Raw genomic sequence first — 24,731 nt, 5'->3', positions numbered from 1 at the left:
TCAAGAAATATTTATTGATGATTATGATGATGGCAATAACCTATAAAAATCAGACGGAATTTTATTTTTTAAAAAGGGCGAGGAAACAAGGCTGAAGGTTTGGAAGTTGAGACTCACGAGTCTGATTAATACATGTTTTCTAATCAAGCGTGGCATGTACATTTTTTCTGAACGGGGGTCAGAGATTGAGAAAGGAAGAACATCACTGGAGGAAGAAAGCGGTTTTCTTTGGAGTTTCAATAAATTTTATTTGAGCCTGTCTAAGCTATATTTATTTTCTGACCTCTCCTTTTGATGTGACAATAGTGTAATGTTGTAGGAACCGATTTTCAGACGAATAGACCCGAACAGTCTCCTTTCAGAAGAACACTGGTTCTGTCGTACATTGTGGAATGAAGAAAACACTTTCATGTTCTATGATGTCAAGGATCTGGGCCCAGCAAGGCGGTCTACTCCCAAACAACACCTAATGCTGAGCCATTGTGGTGCAGAGCCACGATTCAGGACTCATGGCTTCCGTCCTAGGACGAAGCTCCCGCGGGGCCCCGCCCACCCCGGTTCCCGGAACCTCATTGGTCAGCCTTCCGCCCGCCATCTGTATTAGCCTCTAGAGGTGGGAGGTCCCCTGTCGGGCGCTGATTGGTCGAGTCATAATGCCGGCGAGGAACTTTGAGCGTCTCTATTGGTCTTTAAGCTTCAAAATGGGCGGGGAAAGGTAGAGCGACAGGGCTGAAGGCAAGAGGCGCGGAGTGCGCCGGCGCGTAGTCGGGGACGCCTGGCAGAGGCTTTTCCTAGGGAACAGGCTGTTGTCGCCCCGCCCCCTCGGGGCTTTTTGTCCCGTTAACTGTCGGAGTGGCTGGGGGCTGCAGCGCCGAGCGACATGCCGGTGCGCTTCAAGGTGAGGCCGGGTCTCCGAGCCCGCGGGAGGCCAGGGGAAGCCGCGGCGTGGCGGGTGCGGGGCGCGGTGGCCGCGCTGGGTGCGTTGCGCACGTCGGCCGGGCAAGGCTGCCATCCCCCGAGCCTGGGCCCCGGGAGTGCACGTCTCCCCTCAACCCGCTCCTCCGCACACCCGCACTTCCGGAGAGTCAGATGCTGTCGACACAGATTGATTTTGGGGGACCCAGGAGCGGGGATGGGAGGAGAGCACTTTGTAATGGGAAAGGAAGGCGACTTCAGATTGGGACACCTGTGACCCGCCTCGCAGTTTAGCTTTTAATTCCCCCTTCCCTGTAGGTGTCAATATGTCTTTTAAAGGCTTGAGAAATGGGCCATTGGTAAAGAGAGAGCACTAGTAGTATATACATTTTTTAATGAAATGGTTGCACATTTGTTTTTAGGATTTGTTCAGAGTTCCAGGTAGCTGTCAGGAACTGTCGCATAACAGGTGGCCACAGAGTTCCACAAAATCCCTACTTCAGTTCTCGAGGGATTTTATATAGAATGGCAGGGGGAGTTGTCTTTGTTGACTTCACTGAAATATCAGAAGGGAGTGGGCATAACACATATAGTTTACTTGTGGGAATTTAAGGTAAATCTGTATTTATGAGGACTTCAGTAGTTCCCAGTTACCAGATGATAACTTCCTTTGGAATCCCAAGAACCAGGAAAGGGTAGTTTGTCTGAGCCTGAGATTCCTGCCAGCATCTGCCTCAAGTGGTTTAGGATTAAAGGATCTAACACCTGAACTGTTCAGTCCAGGGCTGGGTAAACATTAGCTATTATCAAGGCGCTTGTCTGTATTTAATTATCATTCTTAGGCCTCTCACCTCTCTTCAGGGATTCAGAAGTTATTTTTACTGACGGTTGTTTTAAAAGCAGTGTTCATTAATTGCGCTATATTTAAATGGTACTTTGGTTTGCAGGGGCTGAGTGAATATCAGAGAAACTTTCTATGGAAAAAGTCATATTTGTCAGAGTCCTGTGATCCCTCAGTGAGGCGAAAGTACCCATGGGCTGGACTTCGATCAGATCAAACAGGTAAGTTGAGCAAACTCATAACCATTATAACTTGAGTAAACTTTGGACTAAGTTTACAAAATGATTTATTCAAAATCCAGTTGGCCTGGTTGTCTCGTTCATTCATTTAATAAATATTTGTTGAGGTATTACTAGTGGTCCCAGAGTATTCCCAGCTGCTAGAGATAGAGCCCTGAACCAGACAAGTCCCTTAATTGTGGAGTCAGTAACCAAGTAACTCAATAAACAAGGGGATTTCAGGTTGTATATAAGATTGTAGGGAAGAGTGGTAGATAACATGGGGGAGAGGTAGGTTAAAGCAAACACACTTTAGATTTTGTGGTCAAGACAGACTCTTTCTACTTTTGAGGTAGTACCTGAAAGCAGAAAGGGGAAAAGCTTGGGGAAAAGGACTCCCAAAATCTTGAGGAAGGGGAAGCTTAGATAAAGTAGCTTGGCTCAGGTTCACAGTGACAGGCATGATTTGAAATCACATCGGTTTTGTTTAGAGCCCATGGTTCAGAGGTCACGTTCTTGTCATTATAGATGCTTCCTTTCCATATCCAGGGATTTCAGAGCCCTGGGCTGAGATTTCCTAGAGCACAATTGAAGAGAAAAGAGACACACTGACTTTATTGTACTAGTTTGTTTAATTTCTCCCACACTGGAATATAAGATCTCTGAGGGCTGGACTCTGTTTCTTGTCAATACCTAACTCTGGGCTTTGGAATACTCCTTATTAAAACTAATTTTTGAATGAATGAATAAATCTGAGTTTGACTCCACACTAGCTGTTTGACCTTGGGCAAATTGTGAACCTGTTTTTCCAAGTGGGGCTTAGAAAGCCCATGGCATGGCTTAAATGAGATGTTGCTTGATAAGGGACTGGTGTGTATACACAGATCAGTGTTTGGTACCCTATAAGTGACATGAATGAGAATGATACATGGTGTGTAAGTTCCTCAAGCTTTACATGTTTGGAGCCAGGAAAAGAAAAGACTTATGGGTGGGGTGCCAAGCCTGGGAAGCTAGTAAAATAAGGAGAGTACTTCCAGGATTAGGTGTGGAAGACAAAGGTAAGAGTGGCTAGAGGTCTGTGGCTCTTCTAGGGTTCCTCTGAAGCATCTGGATACTCAGCTAGAGTAGTAGATCTACTCCTCTGGGGAGGAATGTCTGCAGGAATTGTAGGGAAGGACAAGGGATGGAGTGAGAACTCCAGGATGTTCAGAAATGAAGGACGAACATAAGCAAGGAACAGCAGATTTTTACCTGAGACTGGCTGTATATACTCTTAACTTATGGAGCATTTTCCCTCTGGGGATTTGCTGGTGGGGAGACAAAAGGCAGACTACCTGCCAATTTTCACCTTTTCATTTTGCTCATCTCCCCATATCCTGAGCCTGTGATAAAAGAGAAGCCTAAGGCAGTAGTCTTCAAACGTTTTTGCTTTCATACTTCATAAAAGAATTTAGAGGGCTGTGGTTTGTTGAGTGCTTGCCTAGCATGTGCAGGGCCCTGGGTTCAGTGCGGAACGGGGGCAGATTTAGAAAATCTTGGTACCCGACCCCCATACATTTTAAAGTTGATACTTACTTTTCTTATTCTAAGTTTTCCAAATAGTTTCAAAGGATGTACTTTCTGGGATCTTGTACATTGTATATATGTTTTGAATATTTTATTAAAACTTTGGAGCTGCCAACTTAGCTATTCAATTTATGGAAAATGTTCATTGTGTAATTGGCAGAGTCAGTCCTCATTGGCAAACTGATCAGCCAAATTAGAGTTATTGTCTTCTGTCAGAAAAACTAATGTTATCTTTGGACTCAAAGTTAATGTGCATCTGTGCATTTCACATGACAGCCCTCTCCTACCTGAATTGTAATTCTAAGATAGGTGGATAGAAAAGGTATGAAACTGTATGAAGGTGCCCCTCCTTTGTTCTTTCTAGTCTCTGCCTTTGTTCTCTTGTCAAATATTCTCCCTCAGGAATTATGCTTTCTTCACTTGCCCTTCTGAGATTTTTGTAATACATTGGGGGTGGTGCATCATAGTAAGTTTCAAGCTGGTTGAGAGGCAGGTCTGTCCTTTGTAAAGTGGGAGTAGGGTGGTTATGAAAGGGGTGGTGGGAGATGGAATTGCAGATGGCAGATGCAGCTCTCAAGATGATTGACCAGTGTCAAGTTTAGGATCTGGAAAATACTTATTTCTGTTTGCCATCCCTCCTTCCCCCAGGGTGTCTTTGTGTGCTTTTGTCTTCTATGCACCCATTAGAAGCCGACTGATCTAGGGAAGGCTGTAAGGATGGGAACTTTGAGTTCCATGGCCAAAACGTCCCTGAGCTAGGCTAGGGAGCTTTGAGTTTTACCTCATGCCTGATTTTCTGTCCACCTTCCTTTTCCTGCCATTCTGGTCTTAATCTTCCTTCCTCACCGTGCATAGACTTCTTTCTATTTAAAGAATGGCTCCAAACTAGGACATTAGCTCAGTGGCTGTCATTTGTAGGGCTCCTCTTACCTCAGTAGAAGGTTAAGTTTTTGGATATTTGCTTGCCAGACAGAAATATAGAGAAATTGTATCTTAGCTCTTGTTAAAAGGTTTCATTCATTTTATTTCTCAGGAAATCAAGGCAAAAGTAGAACCAGGATCCAGCATAATGACATCTCATTCCTTCTCATCTTGGTCTGCTCTGCATAAGAGAAGCTTTGTGAAAAGTTCCAAATTTTGACAGACCAGGGCCCATTGTTCTGTTAAGTAGCACAGGAAAGTAATTAGAAACGGAGGCAGCATGTCCTGCCGGGCTTGCCAGATCCCTCATGTTGCAATTCTAGTGACTGTGGAAGGATAACTTGAACATTGTGACCCCAATTTTTAATTTTTTGTTACAGTCAAACTTTTAACACTTCTTAAAAACAAAATTAGTGTTGTAATCTGAAGGAAACTCTGTGTGTGTGTGTGTGTGTTTATGTCTCAACTGAATTTTAAATTCCATTTTTCAGTACTCCTTTTACACACAATTTCTGTTAGGTACTGTTAGGAGGATGAACCAGTGGGATAGGAGGAGGAAGAAAGGAGAGGGTAATGGAGATGGTGAATATTATCAAAATACATTGTATGTATGTGAAAAATAGCATAATGAAACCTACTGAAATTGTATAAATTTGTGGTGGATGGTAAAAAGTAGTAAAGTAGGTGAAATTGAAAAAAAATTCCATTTTTCCTTTCACAGGTGTTATTAAAAGTCATCTTTCTAACTTTGTGCTTTGGTAGCTACTATTTTTGTATACTATGTTTTGTAGGGATCACAAAAGAGCCAGGTTTTATTTCAAAACGAAGAGTCCCCTACTATGACCCACAGATTTCAAAGTCTCTCGAGTGGAATGGAGCGATCTCAGAGAACGATGTGGTTGATTTACCAAAACCTGAAGCTCCAGAAACACCAAAATCACAAAAGGCAGAACAAAAAGATGTGAACCAAGAAAGAGTTCTGTCACTAGAGGCCTCCAGGGTTCCCAAGAGAACCCGATCTCATTCTGCAGACTCCAGAGCTGAAGGGGCTAAAGATGCTGAGGAAAAGAATGAAGATGAAATAACAAGCCATATACCAGTTAATGAAAATGTGGAACTGGAACATTCTACAAAGCTTCCTTCAGAAAATGTAGATAATGGGGTAGGCTTATCAACTATATTTCTTTTCAAAAGCATACAGTTCTTGTTGGTTTGATTAGTTCAGTAATAATACATTTTGTATCTAAAATTTTTCCATTGTTATTTTCTTGTCTCATGTCTATTGTATAGTTGATAGGCTGTTTAGTTATTGTGAATGGTTCTGTTGTTAATGCTCAGTATTTTGCACTGGTTACACTAAGATGCCTTCATTGGGTGGACAGTCTGCCTCTGGCTTTATTCATCATAGACCAGCACCTGAGTCCTAAGGGAATGATCTGGTTGCGACAGAGAAGAGGAGTAGGCCATTGCTTCTGGCAGGGGTGCAGAGCTGACTTCTACCTATCTCCATTTCAGTTTCTTATTGTGCACCAGAAAGAAAGCAAACAGAATTTCAATTGACAAAATGCAAAAGGAAGGAGGGTTCTGGCTGGCTCTCAAAGGGCTTACAGTTCTGTTCTCTTATGTCACAGCTGGCCTGCAGCAGGTGTCTGCAGGCACATAAGCAGAGGCTGCAGGGGCAGTGTGGGGACCTCACTGCCTTCCACATGTCTTTCTCCAGTCCATTACTCTTTCCCTCTTTCACTTCACTACTGACTGGAATCCTGGAGAGGCATTTGGGAGTGCTAGTGGAGGAGCTTCTGGGGCTTGTGGAGAAAGCCAGAGAGCGCAGGGGAATCCAAAAAGGTGATGTGTGAGTCTGGTGGACGGGAAGGGTCGTCCACACAAGCAATGGATGTATAAGGCCAAGAGTTTTTTTGGTAATAGATTAATTATGAATGATTGGTTGGAAGGGACTGAGAGGTTACCCTTTTCTGGACTGCATAATAGTCCCTTGACAGTATTGAGAAAGGAATTTTAAATTGTTTGACTGTTCAAAAAAGGGATCATTTAGAAGTTGAGAAAAGTTTGTTGTACAACAGTGTGCATATAGTTAGTAATACTGTAAGATTAAGACGGTAGATTTGTGTTGTGTTTTTTAGCACAATTAAAGCAAAAGTTTGAGTAGTAGTTTTTAATGGCTTTGAGTGTGTTTTTTTCCCCTAACAGTTGGATAGACTTCTACGTAAGAAAGCTGGATTGACTGTGGGTCCTTCTCATAATGCCTTGAGAAATTCTGAATATCAAAGGCAGTTTGTTTGGAAGACCTCTAAAGAATCCACTCCAGTGTTCGCAGCCAATCAGGTAGTTTAACAGGTGTAATGTATTTCTGAGGGTGGGTGTCTGATGCAGTAATGCAGATTTATATAGCATGAAAGCTGAGCAAAATCTGGTACTTACATGGGCCTGGAGGTAGGTTCTAGAAAACTGAGAGTGAGGGTGTTGCTAAAACTGTCCTCTTAGAATTTTCAGTAGTAGTATTACACTGTTCTAAGCTATTGATGATCACTGTTGCCGGATCCTTCACATACACTAGGCTGAGGAAAACAGGGGGAACTGGTAAGTTTTTGTATGCCAAAGATTTTTTTCATTTTAAAATCATTAAATTGGTTTTTTAAAAAAATGCTATGTTTAGTTGACTAATATATTTGCATGTTTTTTGCTTTTTTAAGAAAGGCATTACTGCTTTGGATATTTACTTGAATAAATAGAAAATATGTTGAAAGTTAACAGTGGATATTTAATTTTGTCCTTACATCACATGGATAATAGAATTTACAGTTTAACTGTATTTGTCAAATCAAAAGCTATAATGATACCTAAGTGCGATACTAGATTTCATTGTGTTCTTGCACAATTTTAGTATTGAGCTACCATTGCTAATAAATACTTCTTTGTGTTCTTAACCATACTTCCTGGTCTAAGGAGGAAATACCTCCATTTTTAATATTCCCAGAGGCCCGTGGCAGCTTAGTCTTTTGTTTTTCTTGGTTTTTGTGTTTTTCTTTATAAACACACACACACATACACAGTCCATGCACCTTTGCATTCATTTTCTGTTGTACTTAATCTGCTTGTGTACTTATATGCCTCTAAAAACTGAGAAGATAGTTAGATTCAGTAACACAATAATGTCAGCCATCTTTACACTAAGATAATAGCAGCACTCATCATGTAAATTGTGGCAGCTTTGTTTACTTGTTATTGAAATCATATAACAGTTTAGAAACATAAAGTGATATGTACTCTTTATTAACCTAGTACACAGGATTGCTCCTTCTTTTGCCTACTTACAGATGTTCTTGAATAGTAAGTGTGCCAAAAAATTACTTATAATCTAAAAATCATGCTTGTTCAGTTTTTATAGAGTGTTTGACCTATCAACTAGAGCTTGTTCAGATCAAAGCCCTCTTGATAAATTTTACATGCCAGTGAAATCATCATATAGAGATGTTATTTTTATAGGATCTGAAGTACTTTATAGCATAAATCACCAGCCATACCTTCACTAGTAATTTTATTGCTTTCATTAGTGAGGGTTTCAAAGAGCTCCTTTTGGAAGCAAATGTGCTTTGTAAGTTCAAAGCTATCATTTTTGGGGTCTGCAGATGGAAGAGCTCTGTGTATAATGGAGCCGTTCAGTTCTATTTTATCAGACACCTGTTTGCTGAAAGAATGTCTTCTATTAATACGTAAAGAAGTCAGAGCAGTTTTGACCTGAGAGTCCTCAAGGCAATGTATAAAAAGGTGTACTGTTTAGATGGATCTGTGTGAAGATGTGCCACTCAGCACTCAGCACTATGCAGCAGCAGCATGGCGTTCCTGACTCGAGCTCTCTCTCTCCACTTCTTTCCTTGTAATCAGTAGTAATAGACCATAAGATGGAAACCGTTTTGTGAAATACTGGAATAAAGAGGAAACATTTAAAAAGATAAATAGAGTAATTACCCAAACTTTTCCTTACCCTAATGAAAAAGCTAAAAATAAGCAAAGAAAAAAAAATCCCAGATTGAACATAACAAGTATTCAAAATACTAAGAATTTCTTATTTCAGGAAGAAAGAAAGTTTATGCCAAAAAAAAAAAAACAAAAAACAAAACCCATAGAGATGACAACTTTGCTTAATAAAGCTAATGTCTATTCCAATACCAAACTGATGGGCAGGAGGAAGGCTGGGAAACTCTGGGGGAAAAAAGACCAAACACAACCATGGTTTATTATTTAGTTTGGTTTTACTATGAATTCAAAGTGTAGTAATGAGTATAAAAATTTGACCTTTGGACATTCATTAGACATGTGAAATGAAATTACAATCATGTATAATTCTGCTTTTTGTGTTCTATAATTCAACTCTATGTATGAATTACTAAAAGCAGTTGAAACCTAAGTTCTAATAATCTAACTAGAAAAAAACTAAACTAAACTAATTTTTGTTTTAAGGTTTTCCACAATAAAAGCAAATTTGTTCCACAATTCAAAGGTAACTCAATCATCCATGAAACGGAATACAAAAGAAATTTCAAGGGTTTTTCTCCAGCAAAAGAACCAAAACTAAGAAACAACTTGAAAGAAAACGGAAATTTTGAGACAGTATCACCTGAAAAGAAGGTATCTATCAACTCCTAAACTTTAAGCACATCTCCATGACACTAGATCTACACATTTTCTTTCACTACCACCTGAGATCTCTTTTGCTAGTTTAATTCATTTATTTGTTCACTAAATGTCGGATGTCCACTGAATATTTACTTGGAGTCAGACACTGGGTAGGTGGAGAGAGTACAGGATGATAAACACCCTAAGGCCCGGCAGCTCTTAGACTGGTGGGGAGACATACATGAAACTAACACAGTGGGATGAATACTTGGTGAAACAGTAGGTGAGCCTTCTAGGTCTAAAGGCAAATGATTGATTGGCCTTACAGTAATGTAAGCTCCAGGAGTAACAGGAGTAATAGAAGCATGTATGTTAAATTTAGTAGAAATTAAAGACACACACATGCATGCACCCATCTCATCACATGTGTTTTAAATCAAAGCTTTAGCAGGTAACTATAGCCATTATAATTCACATTGTTCACCTCAGTGCAAACAAATTCTGTGTAAAATTATAACCATTTTAAGTTGGAGCATCAGGCTAAAATCATTGCAAATTATAAGAAAATGAAGTATAAATACTACTTTTGAATTTCCATAATGTTTATACCTGATACTTTATGGTTCCTAAAAATACAAGTATATGACTAAAAGTAAAATCATGCAAATACACGTATACTTGGATTTTTGGACCTATGACATTCTTGGGGGTGGGAAATAATTGTTTGGTTATTTAGTAAAGCATTATAATGACTTAATTATCAGAACCTTACATTTACTGCTGTAGCACACTAAAATTTAGAATATCAAGGGCATGTCTAAGATCAATATGTATTATGCTTGCTTGTTTATGTATATACTTGTTAATCTTTAAATTTTCTTCCCTAGTTAAGTATCTAAAATCTTTATTGTTAGAAAATGAAGCTGTATACTGAACTGTACTTCAGAAACGCTAAACAGAAATGCTGGTTTCAAAACTTGCTTGTTGATTTGTTGTGATTTCTGTTATTTCAGAAGTTTACTTCTGAAAATAGAAATGCAATATAATATTCAACCCTACTTTTATAACATCTACATTTTTACTTTAATGTTTAACATATTTTAAGCATAAAGGCTTAAATTATTTCCATTTTAGTGTGATAAAACAGATGATCCTTTAAAATTAGAAGTAGAGATGGCATCAAAAGACTCAACCCAACCTAAAAAGAAGCTTACTCCTTGGAGACATCAAAGGCTTGGGTATGTATTTTATAAGAAACATGTCATAGTATTTAGATGGTTAACATACTAAAATATTTACTTTGATTTCATCTCTGTTAGGAAGGTGAATTCTGAATATAGAGCAAAATTTCTGAGCCCCGCTCAGTACTTATACAAAGCTGGAGCTTGGACACGTGTGAAGGAAAACATGCCAAGTCAGGTGAGTCTGGACTTTCACATTCCTTTCAGCCTGTGTAGCAATCTAATTTCACAATGAGTTTCATTCATAATTTAAAGATAATATGACATAGTAATAGTACTGAGTATCAGGAACTTAAAGTTGTATGCATTAGGGTATAATTTACCAATGTGCTTACTGTGTTCATACCACTGGGCTTACTAGAGTTTAATACCTTTTATTAAAGTCTTTATACAGCTAAAACATTTTTATAACCAAATGTTTGATTATTTTAATAAGCTTGATTTGCAGAACTGTAAGCATTATAGATCTGATTCTCTTATGACATCCAGACCTCCTGTCTCCCAATTGAAGATAAAATAATATGTGGTAGTGGTGCCTTCTGTCAATGTGTACCACTACAGTCTGTAGACAAAGGAAAGGTGTATCCTGAGCTCTTAGAGGTTCATATTATACACAGGAGAAGCTGGGGACCTAAAGAAAAGCTTGAAGAAAGGATAGTTGTTTTCTAGATAAGTGTTACTTTAGCGCGGAGCTTCTTATAGTGAAAGGGTAAACAATGAAGCATTTTGGTTATTATATAATTATCATCTTTAGAGCCATGTTTTGACAGTTTTCTTTTTCTGTGTGCACAAGCTAAATTAAAACATTTTTGATTTAGATTATTTAGTAAGAATTCTCTTCCACCCATCATTGTAAGGAGAAGGATAATTTGCATGGAGAATGAATTTCTTACTTAGCTCACTGCTTAAAACCATGGCCAACAATTGCATGTCATCAGCCTCTGGGAGAAGGCACTGGCAGTTTGGGCTGCTGGTTCTCTGAGCTGTCAGCTCCCAGACGTGTCCCGGCTGCTCCTGTGTTCCACATGTTATTTCAGGAGATTACTCCATTCTTTCCTCTGCGACTGCTCTTGGTGCTTTATACTGAGCAGGACTCAGAGGCAGCACAGGCGGAACAAGAGACAAGGCTCTGGCTGTCCCAGATTTTATCTGGGACCCACATTCATCTGTTCACCCTGGTGAAATCAAATTAAAAATGTGTGCATCAAAAGCTCATGATGGAAAAAGAATTGAGTCAGCTGAACTCTTGAGCAGTTTATGAGCATCCTAGACCTTGGCAAGGAGCTTTGTGTCTGGGGAGTCTGATAGGGCCAGGAGAAAATCCCAGGACACAGGCAGAACACAGTTTCTGGTCTCTACGGGCCAGGGTGGCCCATAAATAGGTGTGGGCCACTGCTTGGTGCTTGACTAGGTTGAGGTCATAAGAAAGTATTTTTTGGAAAGATTCTCTTAGTCCCTGAAACATCTTTAAGAGGAGTTGGTATTTAGACCTCAAATTTAAACTTATGGATCGAAAGAGTTGATGAAGTCATGATAAGGTGAAATTCCTATTTTGACCTAATAATGAGGCACCTAAATATAAGGTACTATAAAAACTGAATGAAGTGTGTATTCTTCAAAAGTACTTTGACATCAGTGACTTTATCATGAGAGTATGTACTAACTCACTTTTTGAGTCATATTAGTTTCCTAGTTTAGATAGCATCTTCATTTCCTTTTATATTATTGAAATATTATACTTTTAAAATCTGTTTCTAGTCAGTTGCCAGTGGCTTATGCCTGTAATCCTAGCTACTCAGTAGGTAGAGATCAAGGGGATCACAGTTCAAAGCCAGCCTGGGTAAATAGTTCATGAGACCCTATTTTGAAAATACCCAATACACACACCAAAAAAGGGCTGGCATAGTGGCTCAAGTGATAGAGCACCTACCTAGCAAGCATGAGGCCCTGAGTTCAAACTCCAGTACTGCCCAAATGTGTTTATAACCAAGTCACTGGGTGTGTTATTCTAAGTCCCAGGTACTTATTTATTTAACATTTGGGTGGTTGGCCATATGGTTGTATAATTTAACCACTTGTTTTATACACTGCTTACCAAGATTATTTTTTTGAGAGTTTTTTGTTTGTTTGTTTTGGGACTAGTGGGGTTTGAACTCAGGACCTCACACTTGCTAGGCAGAAGTTCTACTACTTGAGCTACTCTGACAGCCCTGTTAAGATTTTTTTTTTTAATAACAGCAATTGTAATTTGTTAGATCCCCATCCTCAGAATAATTACTGGATCTGTGTTAAATTTCTTTTTTGCTTGGTGGGATTGGGGTTTTGAACCCAGCAAGGTAGGCCCTCTGCTGCTTCAGCCACACCTGCAGTCCATTTTGCTTGGTTATTTTGGAGATAGAGGTGGGCTTTACCAACTATTTGCCCAGGCTGGCCTCAAAGATCTTCCTGACCTTAGCCTCCTAAGTAGCTAGGATTACAGATGTGAGCCACTGGTGCCCAGCTGATTGTTAGGTAATCTTTTATTTATCCAAACCATTGATTGAGTAACTTTATTCTAATGTGTCTTCATCCATTAAAATAAGTCAAGCAGGAGTTTGTTTCAAGATAAAGTTCCACATTTGAAAGGCAACCTATAATTTGACAGATGTATGGACTTGGTAGAAGGTGACTACTTATTTTGGGGGCATTATTTTTGAGAAAAAGGAATTTCCCTCCCACTTTTCTAAGTGTGATTTTTCTTCCTATAAATTCTAAATGACTTAGTTGAATTCTTAATTTGGGAAAAGTAATTCAGTATGAAAACATCCTACTTATAGTACTTATATACTATATGATATGATGACTGACTTGACCCAGAAAGGTATGTGTGTGTTGTTTAGAGTGGTAAGGTTTATTCCTGGCTTTTTTAGTGGCTCTGGTGGTTGGTTGTAGAAGTTGTTCTTGAGTCCACACTATTAAGTTTTTTCTTTGTAAATAGAGCACTTTACTTTGGGAGATGTCTGTCTCCTTATTTTTTTTTCCTTCGGTGTTAGGGTTTGAACTTCAGGCCTCAAGTGGGCCTTCTACCACTTGAGCCAGTCCATCAGCTCTTTTTGCTTTTGTTGTTATTTTTGGGGATGGGATCTTGAATTTATGGCCAGCTTGTCCTGACTGCAATCCTCCTATTTATATCTCCCACGTGGCTGGGATAACAGGTGTGTGCCACCACACCCATCTTTTTATTCATTGAGATGGATTCCTGCCAACTTTTTGCCTGGGCTGGCTTTGAACTGCTGTCTTCTCTATTTCTGCCTTCTGATAGCTGGGATTGCATGAGTGAACCACTGTGCCTGGCTAGCTTCCTAAGGTTTTTTTTTTTTTTTTTTTTCCCCTCTTAGTTTGGAACTGTAGAAACTTAAAAAGCCTTCACTTGTAAAAACATAATGAGTAAAGACTAATGATAAAGGGAATTTAAAGCGTTGAGTTTCAAGTCTCAGAACAAATAGAACTATTGAATAAATTAAAGTTTTACAGAATTTCTATGAAGTATCTCCTCTCCCTCTGTTCTAAATATAATTGGTGTCAAGATGGGGTCACTGTGTACATGGAGGGGTTCTTCACTCTCCTACTGGTCAAGCAATATGGTGCCCCCACGAATGGACTGCAGCCTCCCCTATTGCCCCTTCCTACTCTGTCCAGCACATGGGTTAGTACTGACTGACCCTTTTTGAGTCTCTCCCTCACTTTGTATCTCATTTGTTTATTACGCAGTGGACTATTATCAGTAGTTGGATAATAATTTTGGTGCAGGTTGTTCTCTATTGACTGTAAGCGCATTGAGTACAAGGGAGTTTCTTATTCATCTGTTGGCTGACAGCTGTCTAGCTCAGGTCTACTCCTTAGTTAAAATCAGGACAGGCAATGGCCTCAGTGCTTAACTACTGCATTTTCCCTCACCTCAAGGAGTTCATATTTTAATAGAGGAAGACTTTGAGAAGACAGAGAAGGAAAAGTTGTCAAGGCATATAGATTTTATGTAGGAGATGGAGTGACCATGAAACAATTGATACATGTGGGCACTTACTAGAAATAAAACATAGAGAATATAAAGTACTTTATAATGAGGTTTCTGGGCATTCAGAATACCCTGGTTAGAAGTTTAACAGATTTAACCCTTGTGTCTCAGATCTACCTGTTAAATGCAAGTCACAACTGGTAATTTTCTTTAAAGTTCAGGAGTTGATAGAAATGATAAGTGAGCATAGTGCAATTTGTTTGGTAGTGAAAAAACCACCAGTATTCCAGTATTTTTTCAGGTTTGGCTCATAAGAGCAGTAGAACTGATGAAATTATATGATTTCTTATGCTACAATGGGTGCTGTCTTTTGCTTTGGCTGGTTCCCTAGAAATGTAACAATTTCAATCCATTTGCACTCTGAATAGTGTCTTGTTAAGCAGCTGAGGACATGTTTCTCTAGTTGATCTTGCATTGCCACGTTTCATGATTTGCTCTTTTTTTTGTCTGTAAGTGAAACAAACAGTTCTAGCACACAGTATCCTGATATGCTTTAAATGATAGTAAATTGTCTTTATGATAGAAAATACTATATGTTTTTTTCTAAAGTAAAAAAATTTAATCAGAATTTTAAGGGTGAAGCTTCAACCTAATTTTTCTTTTTTTTTAATATAGTGGAATTGTATTTAGAGAAGCCAGTAGGTGGCAGTGTGATGTATGAAATAAAAGGATGGCTCCTTTTCATGTGAAAATACATTATTTATGCATTAGGGAATTCAGTTATCCTGTAATCCATCAGAACATTTAAAAAATATCCTGTCACTTATTGAATTTATTACAATTATTTGTATAAGTTTCTTTTAAATTATGCATTTAGAACATTTTCTAAAATTGGAGGTTTTGCTGATTCCAAGGGAATTTGAGGGATTTGGAGAAGGAACGTCACCACTCTCTCAGTGGGGGCTTCTCTAGTAGTGGCAGCTGTATATGAAGATGGGACATGAAGCCAGGTCATGAAGCCAGGTTGGGAGTTTTGGGCATGTAAGTACTCTTCCAGAGGTGGGGAAATACAAATAGCAATTAGGTTACCTGTCATTGACGGCACCCCAGTCATGCAAGAATGTGGCTAGTTCTCAAGGTAATATTAAGATATCTTGACTACTAAATTATATATTACCAAAAGCACAAGAAATACTGTCTGACAAGTTTGGCATATACTTAAAAGGAGGACTAATAAGGTACAGTATGTGATTGATTCCCATTAGTATTCAGTTATGGCATTAACCTGTCATTAAGTGTGTTTCTGTATTCCTCCCTTAGGGTTCTCTAAATGCCATGTGGTATGCAGAGGTTGGTAGCTTTTGAATTTTTAAAAATTGTAACAATGCATAGAATACTTGTGTAATTTCAGTTGGAGTAAAAAGTAGGTGACAATATTTGTCTTAGTTGCTACAGATTTCTTACTGCTTGCTGGTCTCAGATAAAATAACTGCATTGTGCTTAGCTTGATTGTTTTAATTTCTGCTCAAATGCACATAGTCTGATGACTGTATGTGGCCGTTTTGCCTTCCTTTCTCCTTGATTTCTGGCTGTATTTGTACAATGTCTTTGATATGCTACTTGGTGACATTTATAAAGAAGCATTTACAATAATATATGACGTCTGAACTCTCCTGCATAGGTTAAAGAACTCCGAGAAAAGGCTGAATTTTATAGGAAACGAGTTCAGGGAACACATTTTTCTCGGGATCATCTGAATCAGATTCTGTCTGATAAAAACTGCTGTTGGGATGTCTCCTCAACCACAAGCTCAGAAGGAACCATCAGTAGCAACATCAGAGCATTAGATCTTGCTGGGTGAGATGTCCTTTGTGGGTGGTGAGAAAAGTATGTTGTAGTTTATATGGATCATAGAGCAATGTAGGAAAATGACATAACTACTCAGGATTTGTCTTCTAGTCAAATGGAAACATGGCAGCCATTTATTTCATTATTTTCAATTTCTTTTCTGCGATAAAGCTGTATGTATTCATGTTATGTATTTGTGTGTAAATAATACACAATACAATTCAGGAATGATGAGATCTATAATTTTTTAGTTTTAAAAACATCTTTATTAGCATATATGAGTTGTATAGGGGGGTTTCATTGTGAAATTTCTATATATGCTTACAGTATACTTTGGTTAGGTTCCCCCTGTAATACTCTTTTCAATTGTTAAAAAGAATTGTAATTATTATTGTAATAATTAAGAGCAAGAATGATTATATGGTAAGACTGGGTGTGGTGGTACATGCCTGTAATCTCAACTACGTAAGAGGTAGAAATAAGGAGGAACAAGGTTTGAGGTCAGCTGGGGTAAAAAGTTAGCAAGAACTCATCTCAACAAATAAGCTGGGTGTGTTGGTCTGCACCTGTAGTCCCAGCTGTGTAGGAGAATGTAAGTAGGAGTATAATGGTCCAGACCAATCTGGGCAAAAACTGCAAGACCCCCATCTGAAAAATAACTTAAGCAAAAAATGTCTGGAGGCATGGCTCAAGTGGTTGGGTGTCTGCCTAGCAAGCTTGAGGCCCTGAGTTCAAACCTTACTAACTCCAAAGAAAGAAAGAAAGAAAAGTGATTATATGGTAGATGTAAAAGGACTTTAAAATTAAAAGTTAAAAAAAAGAGAGGTAACAATAAAACTCAGAGAATATAAACTGTTAGTACATATCCATAATATCCATTATCATTCATTAGTGGATTTTTGTGGCTTTAGTGGGTTTTGTGTGGAACTTGGTCCCTGACTTTAGGAGAATTCTCTGCTGCTTGGGGTTTTAAAGTGAACATAAATTAACCATTTTTAAGAGAAATTGCACATTGATTTGTAGAAAATAGTGTTAGTTGTTACAGGGTATTCATATAGTCATAAATACCAGATTGATTTATAAATCCTAATTATGCAACATCTGGTTTAAAAGCTTATCATAAGATCTTGGAAAGATGAACCTAAAGTATAAAATTTGAGTGTTGGCATATTTGGTTATAAGTATGCACAATGTCAACGTAGTAACTGAACAAGGTTTTACCACGTGTGGGGTCCCAGTTTGTACATGTCAATCCCAGTTTTGGGACTAAGAATGATTTTTGTTGCCAGAGATGCAGGCATGAATGTGTGAAAGTAGGAGTAAGGGCAAATAAATATATTTTGGAATTTTAATAGACACTCAGATGGTAATCTTCATTTATTATGCTACAGAATGAACTTTTAAATAGACTCTTTCCTCAATACTTGGGTGAGGAAATCAGTATCTGTGAGAAACATAATTGTGAACAGTTGAAGGAAATGATGGAGTCACTAAAATTAATATACACTAGAAACCTCAAACTACTCAATTTAAAATAAAACTTCATTTGTCATGCAGAGATCCTATGAGCCATAAGACTTTGCAGAAACATCCTCCTTCAAAACTGGAAGAAAAAAGAGGTATCTTGGAAGAACAGCCACAGAGAAATACCACAGAGAAACTGGATGGGTCCAATGTTCCCACCACACCTGCTAGAAGGAGGCTGGCTTGGGATGCCGAGAGCACTAGTGAAGACATACAGAAACAGCCCAGCGAGGAAGAGGAGGAGGAGAAACCCGGAAGGGATAAGCAGGTGTATGTAGGAGAGCCAGAGAACTTGGATGAACATGAGAAACCTAAGGCAGACTCGATGAAAGAAGGGTGAGAGTTTTAAGTTCCTCAGTTGTTGGTGTGTTATGGTACATGACTAATACGTGTTTTATTTTGTCACTAAGTATAATGGTATACATTTTTTGTCTTATGACTAATAAAGAGAAGATGTTACTTTAGGCATTGCTATATGGTGCATGCCTATAATTTGATTCACTCAGATATTTGAGTCACTACTAATTGGTATTTGGACACTTAAACACTGGGCTAGTTGGGAGGAAGCAGGATTATTTTTATATATGTTCTGTAGTTATGACTTGCCAGATTTACAAATGTGTCTGGAAGAATAGCTTTCTTTATGTTTTAGGAGAAAAGCTGATGTTCGTAAGTATAAGATGGTTCTACCAAAAAAAAAAAAAAAAGGACAGTGTTTTTAAAGGACAATTTTTTTAAAAGCAATTTCTGAAAATAGCTAATTCCTATCATTTTATGTACAAATTGCTTTGAGTCTGGTTCTTTACCATTGGTAGTGGTATGTTTTGTCTGTTGTCTTTATTTATTCATGGATGTTGTAGCTGATGTAGAACTTGGGCCCTGATGAATGGAAGAATCTCACCGTGTTGTTGCTGATTTGCCATCCAGTATTCAGTTCCTCTTAACTGCATAAGAATTTGATTGTTATTTTTCAGAAACAAAATGACCTTTTAGTATAAATTTTGCATTATTATGCAATGATACAAAGCATTTTCAATCATGTTTTCTGGAGGAGTGCTTCTTAATAGATTGTTTGAATTTGTAGGTCGGATGCTTCTTCTGTACTGTCAGGAAAAGGAGGCAGGCTTCCCACTCCGAAGCTGAGAGAACTTGGTGGAATCCAAAGGACTCATCATGATCTTACTACTCCAGCTGTTGGTAATAGGCACGCACTGTGTGGTTCCTATTTAACCTGCTTTGTCTGCATGTGTTTTAGTTTAATTGAAACCTGGCTTCTCCTGCATTTTTCCAGGTGGAGCTGTTTTAGTGTCCCCTTCTAAAGTGAAGCCTCAAGCCCCAGAGCAGAGGAAAAGAATGTCTTGTCAGGATGGCTTAGAAACTTTAAAGAATGATTTTACAAAGGTAAACACTTACATTTTGGAGAAAGACATCTTTAGAACTGTTATTTTAGCTCATGCAGTAAATGAGTGATAGGTTCATGTTTCAGAAAATTTGAAATTTTTTTTGTAGTGACATTGCATTGTTGCTGATATTCTTTAAAATATTCTTAGTAGTGACTCAACAGGAAGACAGAGAAGAAAAACAATACTATTTGTTGTGTGGCAGTTGTATTCCAACTACTTTCCAAGCACTGTGTTAGTACTGGAGATTTAACAGTGAACAAAACAGACAAAAGTTCTGGTCCTCATTGAATGTACATTCTAGTGGAGACAATAATCAAGAGAGCTAAATAAAAATACATAGTGATAAGTACTAATGAGAAAAATAAAGTGGGGGAAGTGAATAGGAAGTGGCCAGAGAGGTCCTCACTGAGACCAGGGCATGTAAGTATCTAGAAAAAGTGAAGGACTGACCTGTGCATGTCTGGGAAGGTATTCTGGACAAAGAGAACAGCAAGTGTAAAATCTCTGAGGTGAGAGGCTACTTGAATCTAGGAGGACCTGCCAGAGGGTCATGTGACTGGAATAGAGTGAGTGATGAGTTCAGAGACATAATGGTGTCCTAAATTGTGTAGGGCATTTTTTTTATTATTCATATGTGCATACAAGGCTTGGGTGATTTCTCCCCCCTGCCCCCACCCCCTCCCTTACCACGCAATCTGCCCCGTCCCTCCCCCAACACCCCCTCAATACCCGGCAGAAACTATTTTGCCCTTATTTCTAATTTTGTGTAGAGAGAGTATAAGCAATAATAGAAAGGAACAAGGGTTTTTGCTACTTGAGATAAGGATAGCTATACAGGGAGTTGACTCACATTAATTTCCTCTGCATGTGTGTTACCTTCTAGGTTAATTCTTTTTGATCTACCCTTTTCTCTAGTTCCTGGTCCCCTTTTCCTATTGGCCTCAGTTGCTTTTAAGGTATCTGCTTTAGTTTCTCTGTGTTAAGGGCAACAAATGCTAGCTAACTTTTTTAGGTGTCTTACCTATCCTCACCCCTCCCTTGTGTGCTCTCGCTTTTATCATGTGCTCAAAGTCCAATCCCATTGTTGTGTTTGCCCTTGATCTAATGTCTACATATGAGGGAGAACATACGATTTTTGGTCTTTTGGGCCAGGCTAACCTCGCTCAGAATAATGTTCTCCAATTCCATCCATTTACCAGCGAATGATAACATTTTGTTCTTCTTCATGGCTGCATAAAATTCCATTGTGTATAGATACCACATTTTCTTAATCCATTTGTCAGTGGTGGGGCATCTTGGCTGTTTCCATAACTTGGCTATTGTGAATAGTGCCGCAATAAACATGGGTGTGCAGGTGCCTCTGGAGTAACCTGTGTCACAGTCTTTTGGGTATATCCCCAAGAGTGGTATTGCTGGATCAAATGGTAGATCAATGTTTAGCTTTTTGAGTAGCCTCCAAATTTTTTTCCAGAGTGGTTGTACTAGTTTACATTCCCACCAACAGTGTATGAGGGTTCCTTCCCCCCCAATCCTCACTAACACCTGTTGTTAATGATGGCTAATGATGCTAATGATGGATATTCTAACAGGGGTGAGGTGGAATCTTAGTGTGGTTTTAATTTGCATTTCCTTTATTGCTAGAGATGGTGAGCATTTTTTCATGTGTTTTTTGGCCATTTGAATTTGTTCTTTTGAGAAAGTTCTGTTTAGTTCACTTGCCCATTTCTTTATTGGTTCATTAGTTTTGGGAGAATTTAGTTTTTTAAGTTCCCTATATATTCTGGTTATCAGTCCTTTGTCTGATGTCTGGCAAATATTTTCTCCCACTCTGTGGGTGTTCTCTTCAGTTTAGAGACCATTTCTTTTGATGAACAGAAGCTTTTTAGTTTTATGAGGTCCCATTTATCTCTGCTATCTCTTAGTTGCTGTGCTGCTGGTGTTCCATTGAGAAAGTTCTTGCCTATACCTACTAACTCCAGAGTAGTTCTTACTCTTTCCTGTATCAACTTAAGAGTTTGTGGTCTGATATTTAGATCCTTGATCCATTTTGAGTTAATCTTGGTATAGGGTGATATACCTGGATCTAGTTTCAGTTTTTTGCAGACTGCTAACCAGTTTTCCCAGCAGTTTTTGTTGAAGAGGCTGCTATTTCTCCATCGTATATTTTTAGCTCCTTTGTCAAAGACAAGTTGGTTATAGTTGTGTGGCTTCATATCTGGGTCTTCTATTCTGTTCCACTGGTCTTCATGTCTGTTTTTGTGCCAGTACCATGCTGTTTTAATTTTATTGCTTTGTAATATAGTTTGAAGTCAGGTATCGTGATACCACCAGCATTGTTCTTTTGACTGAATATTGCCTTGGCTATTAGTGGCCTCTTGTGTTTCCATATAAATTTCATGGTAGATTTTTCATCTCTTTAATGAATGTCATTGGAATTTTGATGGGAATTGCATTAAACATGTAGATTACTTTTGGGAGTATCGACATTTTTACTATGTTGATTCTACCAATCCATGAGCATGGGAGATCTCTCCACTTTCTATAGTCTTCCTCAATCTCTGTCTTCAGAAGTTTATAGTTTTCCTTGTAGAGGTCATTCACATCTTTTGTTAGGTTTACACCTAGGTATTTGATTTTTTTTTGAGGCTATTGTAAATGGAATTGTTTTTATACATTCTTTTTCAGTTTGCTCATTGTTAGTGTATAGAAATGCTAATGATTTTTCTATGTTGATTTTATATCCTGCTACCTTGCTGTAGCTATTGATGATGTCCAGAAGCTTCTGAGTAGAGTTTTTTGGGTCTTTAAGGTATAGGATCATGTCATCTACAAATAGGGATATTTTGACAGTTTCTTTACTTATTTATATTCCTTTTATTCCTTTTTCTTGCCTAATTGCTCTGACTAGGAATTCCAGTACCATGTTGAATAGGAGTGGAGATAGTGGGCATCTTTGTCTGGTTCCTGATTTTAGAGGGAATAGTTTCAGTTTTTCTCCATTAAGTATAATGCTGGCTGTAGGTTTGTCGTATATAGCTTTTATAATGTTGAGGTACTTTCCTTCTATTCCTAGTTTTCTTAGAGCTTTTCTCATGAAATGGTGTTGGATCTTATCGAAGGCTTTTTCTGCATCTATTGAGATGATCAAGTGGTTTTTGTCTTTGCTTCTGTTAATGTGGTTTATTTCGTTTATTGATTTTTGTATGTTGAACCACCCCTGCATCCCTGGGATGAAGCCTACTTGGTCGTGGTGAATAGTCTTTTTGATGTGTTGTTGAATTCGGTTTGCCATTATTTTGTTGAGGATTTTTGCGTCAGTGTTCATTAAGGAGATTGGCCTGTAGTTCTCCTTTTTGGATGTGTCTTTGCCTGGTTTTGGGATAAGTGTAATACTGGCTTCATGAAATGTGTTTGGCAGTTTTCCTTCCCTTTCTATTTCGTGGAACAGTTTAAGGAGGGTTGGTATCAGTTCTTCTTTAAAGGTCTGATAGAATTCAGCAGAGAATCCATCAGGTCCTGGACTTTTCTTTTTGGGGAGACTCTTGATTGCTGCTTCAGTTTCATTTTGTGTTATAGGTCTATTCGGGTGATTAATTTCTTCTTGGTTCAGTTTTGGATGATCATATGTATCTAGAAATCTGTCCATTTCTTTAAGATTTTCAAATTTATTTGAATATAGGTTCTCGAAGTAGTCTCTTATGATTTCCTGGACTTCCATGGTGTTTTTTGTTACCTCCCCTTTTGCATTCCTGATTCTATTAATTTGGGTGTTTTCTCTCCTCATTTTAGTCAGGTTTGCCAGGGGTCTATCGATCTTGTTTATTTTATCAAAGAACCAACTTTTTGTTTCATTAATTCTTTGTATGTTTTTTTTGGTTTCTATTTCGTTGATTTCAGCTCTTATTTTTATTATTTCTCTCCTTCTATTTGTTTTGGTATTTGCTTGTTCTTGTTTTTCTAAGAGTTTGAGATGTATCATCAGGTCATTGATTTGGGATCTTTCCGTCTTTTTAATATATGCACTCATGGCTATAAACTTTCCTCGCAGGACTGCCTTAGCTGTGTCCCATAGGTTCCAATAGGTTGTGTTTTCATTTTCATTGAGTTCCAGGAACTTTTTAATTTCCTCTTTTATTTCATTGATGATCCATTCTTCATTAAGTAATGAGTTATTTAGTTTCCAGCTGTTTGCATGTTTTTTGTCCTTACTTTTGTTGTTGAGTTCTACTTTTACTGCATTGTGATCAGATAGTATGCACGGTATAATTTCTATTTTCTTATATTTGCTGAGACTTGCTTTGTGCCCTAGGATATGATCTATTTTGGAGAAGGTTCCATGGGCTGCTGAGAAGAATGTATATTGTGTAGAAGTTGGATGAAATGTTCTGTAGACATCAACTAGGTCCATTTGATCTATTGTATATTTTAGATCTTGGATTTCTTTATTGATTTTTTTTTGGATGACCTATCTATTGATGATAATGGGGTGTTAAAGTCTCCCACAACCACTGTGTTGGCGTTAATATATGCTTTTAGGTCTTTCAGGGTATGTTTGATGAAATTGGGTGCGTTGACATTGGGTGCATACACGTTGATGATTATTATTTCCTTTTGGTCTATTTCCCCTTTTATTAGTATGGAATGGCCTTCTTTATCTCGTTTGATCAATGTAGGTTTGAAGTCTACTTTGTCAGAGATAAGTATTGCTATTCCTGCCTGTTTTCGGGGGCCATTGGCTTGGTAAATCTTCTTCCACCCTTTCATCCTAAGCCTATGCTTATTTCTGTGGTTGAGATGGGTCTCCTATAAGCAACAAATTGTTGGATCTTCCCTTTTAATCCATTTCGTCAAGCGGTGCCTTTTGATGGGTGAATTAAGTCCGTTAACATTAAGTGTTAGTACTGATAGGTATGTGGTGATTCCTGTCATTTAGTTGTCTTAGTTGTTTGAAGGTTTGATTGTGTGTTCCTAAGTTGAGGTTACTCTCTACTGTCTTGCTTTTTCTTTTCCTGTAGTTTGGTGTTGCCTGTCTTTTCATGGTTAAGTTGGGTTTCACTTTCTGTGTGCAGAATCCCTTGAAGAATCTTTTGGAGTGGGGACTTTGTGGTCACATATTGTTTTAGTTTCTGCTTATCATGGAAGACTTTTATTGCTCCATCTATTTTGAATGATAGTTTTGCTGGGTAGAGTATCCTGGGGTTGAAGTTATTTTCATTCAGTGCCCGGAAGATCTCACCCCACGCTCTTCTTGCTTTTAATGTTTCTGTTGAGAAGTCTGCTGTGAGTTTGATGGGTTTGCCTTTGTATGTTACTTGTTTTTTCTCTCTTACAGCCTTCAATATTCTTTCCCTAGTTTCTGAACTTGTTGTTTTAATGATGATATGTCATGGGGTAGTTCTATTTTGATCTGGTCTGTTTGGTGTCCTGGAGGCCTCTTGCTTCTGTATGGGAATCTCTTTCTCTAGATTTGGGAAATTTTCCGTTATTATTTTTTTGAGTATATTACGCATTCCCTTTGCTTGCACCTCTTCTCCTTCTTCAATGCCCATGATTCTCAAGTTTGTTCTTTTGATGGAGTCGGTGAGTTCTTGTATTTTCTTTTCACAGGTCTTGAGTTGTTTAATT

The 24,731-nt window shown here is 38.3% G+C and overlaps 1 protein-coding gene across 3 annotated transcripts in view; it reads left to right on the top strand.

Annotated features, from left to right (window-relative positions):
* Positions 1-730: 730 nt before the first annotated feature.
* The window catches only part of Mdm1 (Mdm1 nuclear protein), a 37,438-nt gene continuing 13,437 nt past the window's right edge, over positions 731-24,731 (top strand). Inside the window, exons 1-12 of one of the 3 annotated variants that reach the window (XM_020152641.2) lie at positions 739-898; positions 1,863-1,977; positions 5,253-5,623; positions 6,670-6,804; positions 8,941-9,108; positions 10,231-10,334; positions 10,416-10,515; positions 15,652-15,681; positions 16,013-16,188; positions 17,737-18,039; positions 18,788-18,900; positions 18,995-19,104. In XM_020152641.2, coding sequence (XP_020008230.2) covers positions 881-898; positions 1,863-1,977; positions 5,253-5,623; positions 6,670-6,804; positions 8,941-9,108; positions 10,231-10,334; positions 10,416-10,515; positions 15,652-15,681; positions 16,013-16,188; positions 17,737-18,039; positions 18,788-18,900; positions 18,995-19,104 — 1,743 coding nt within the window. In that variant the 5' untranslated portion in view covers positions 739-880. The other 2 variants (XM_074083860.1, XM_020152640.2) reach the window with 2 other exon arrangements.

The sequence above is a fragment of the Castor canadensis genome, chromosome 8 (assembly GCF_047511655.1).
Source record: "Castor canadensis chromosome 8, mCasCan1.hap1v2, whole genome shotgun sequence".
Lineage (NCBI taxonomy): Eukaryota > Metazoa > Chordata > Mammalia > Rodentia > Castoridae > Castor > Castor canadensis.
This window is presented reverse-complemented; position numbering and strand designations above follow the sequence as displayed.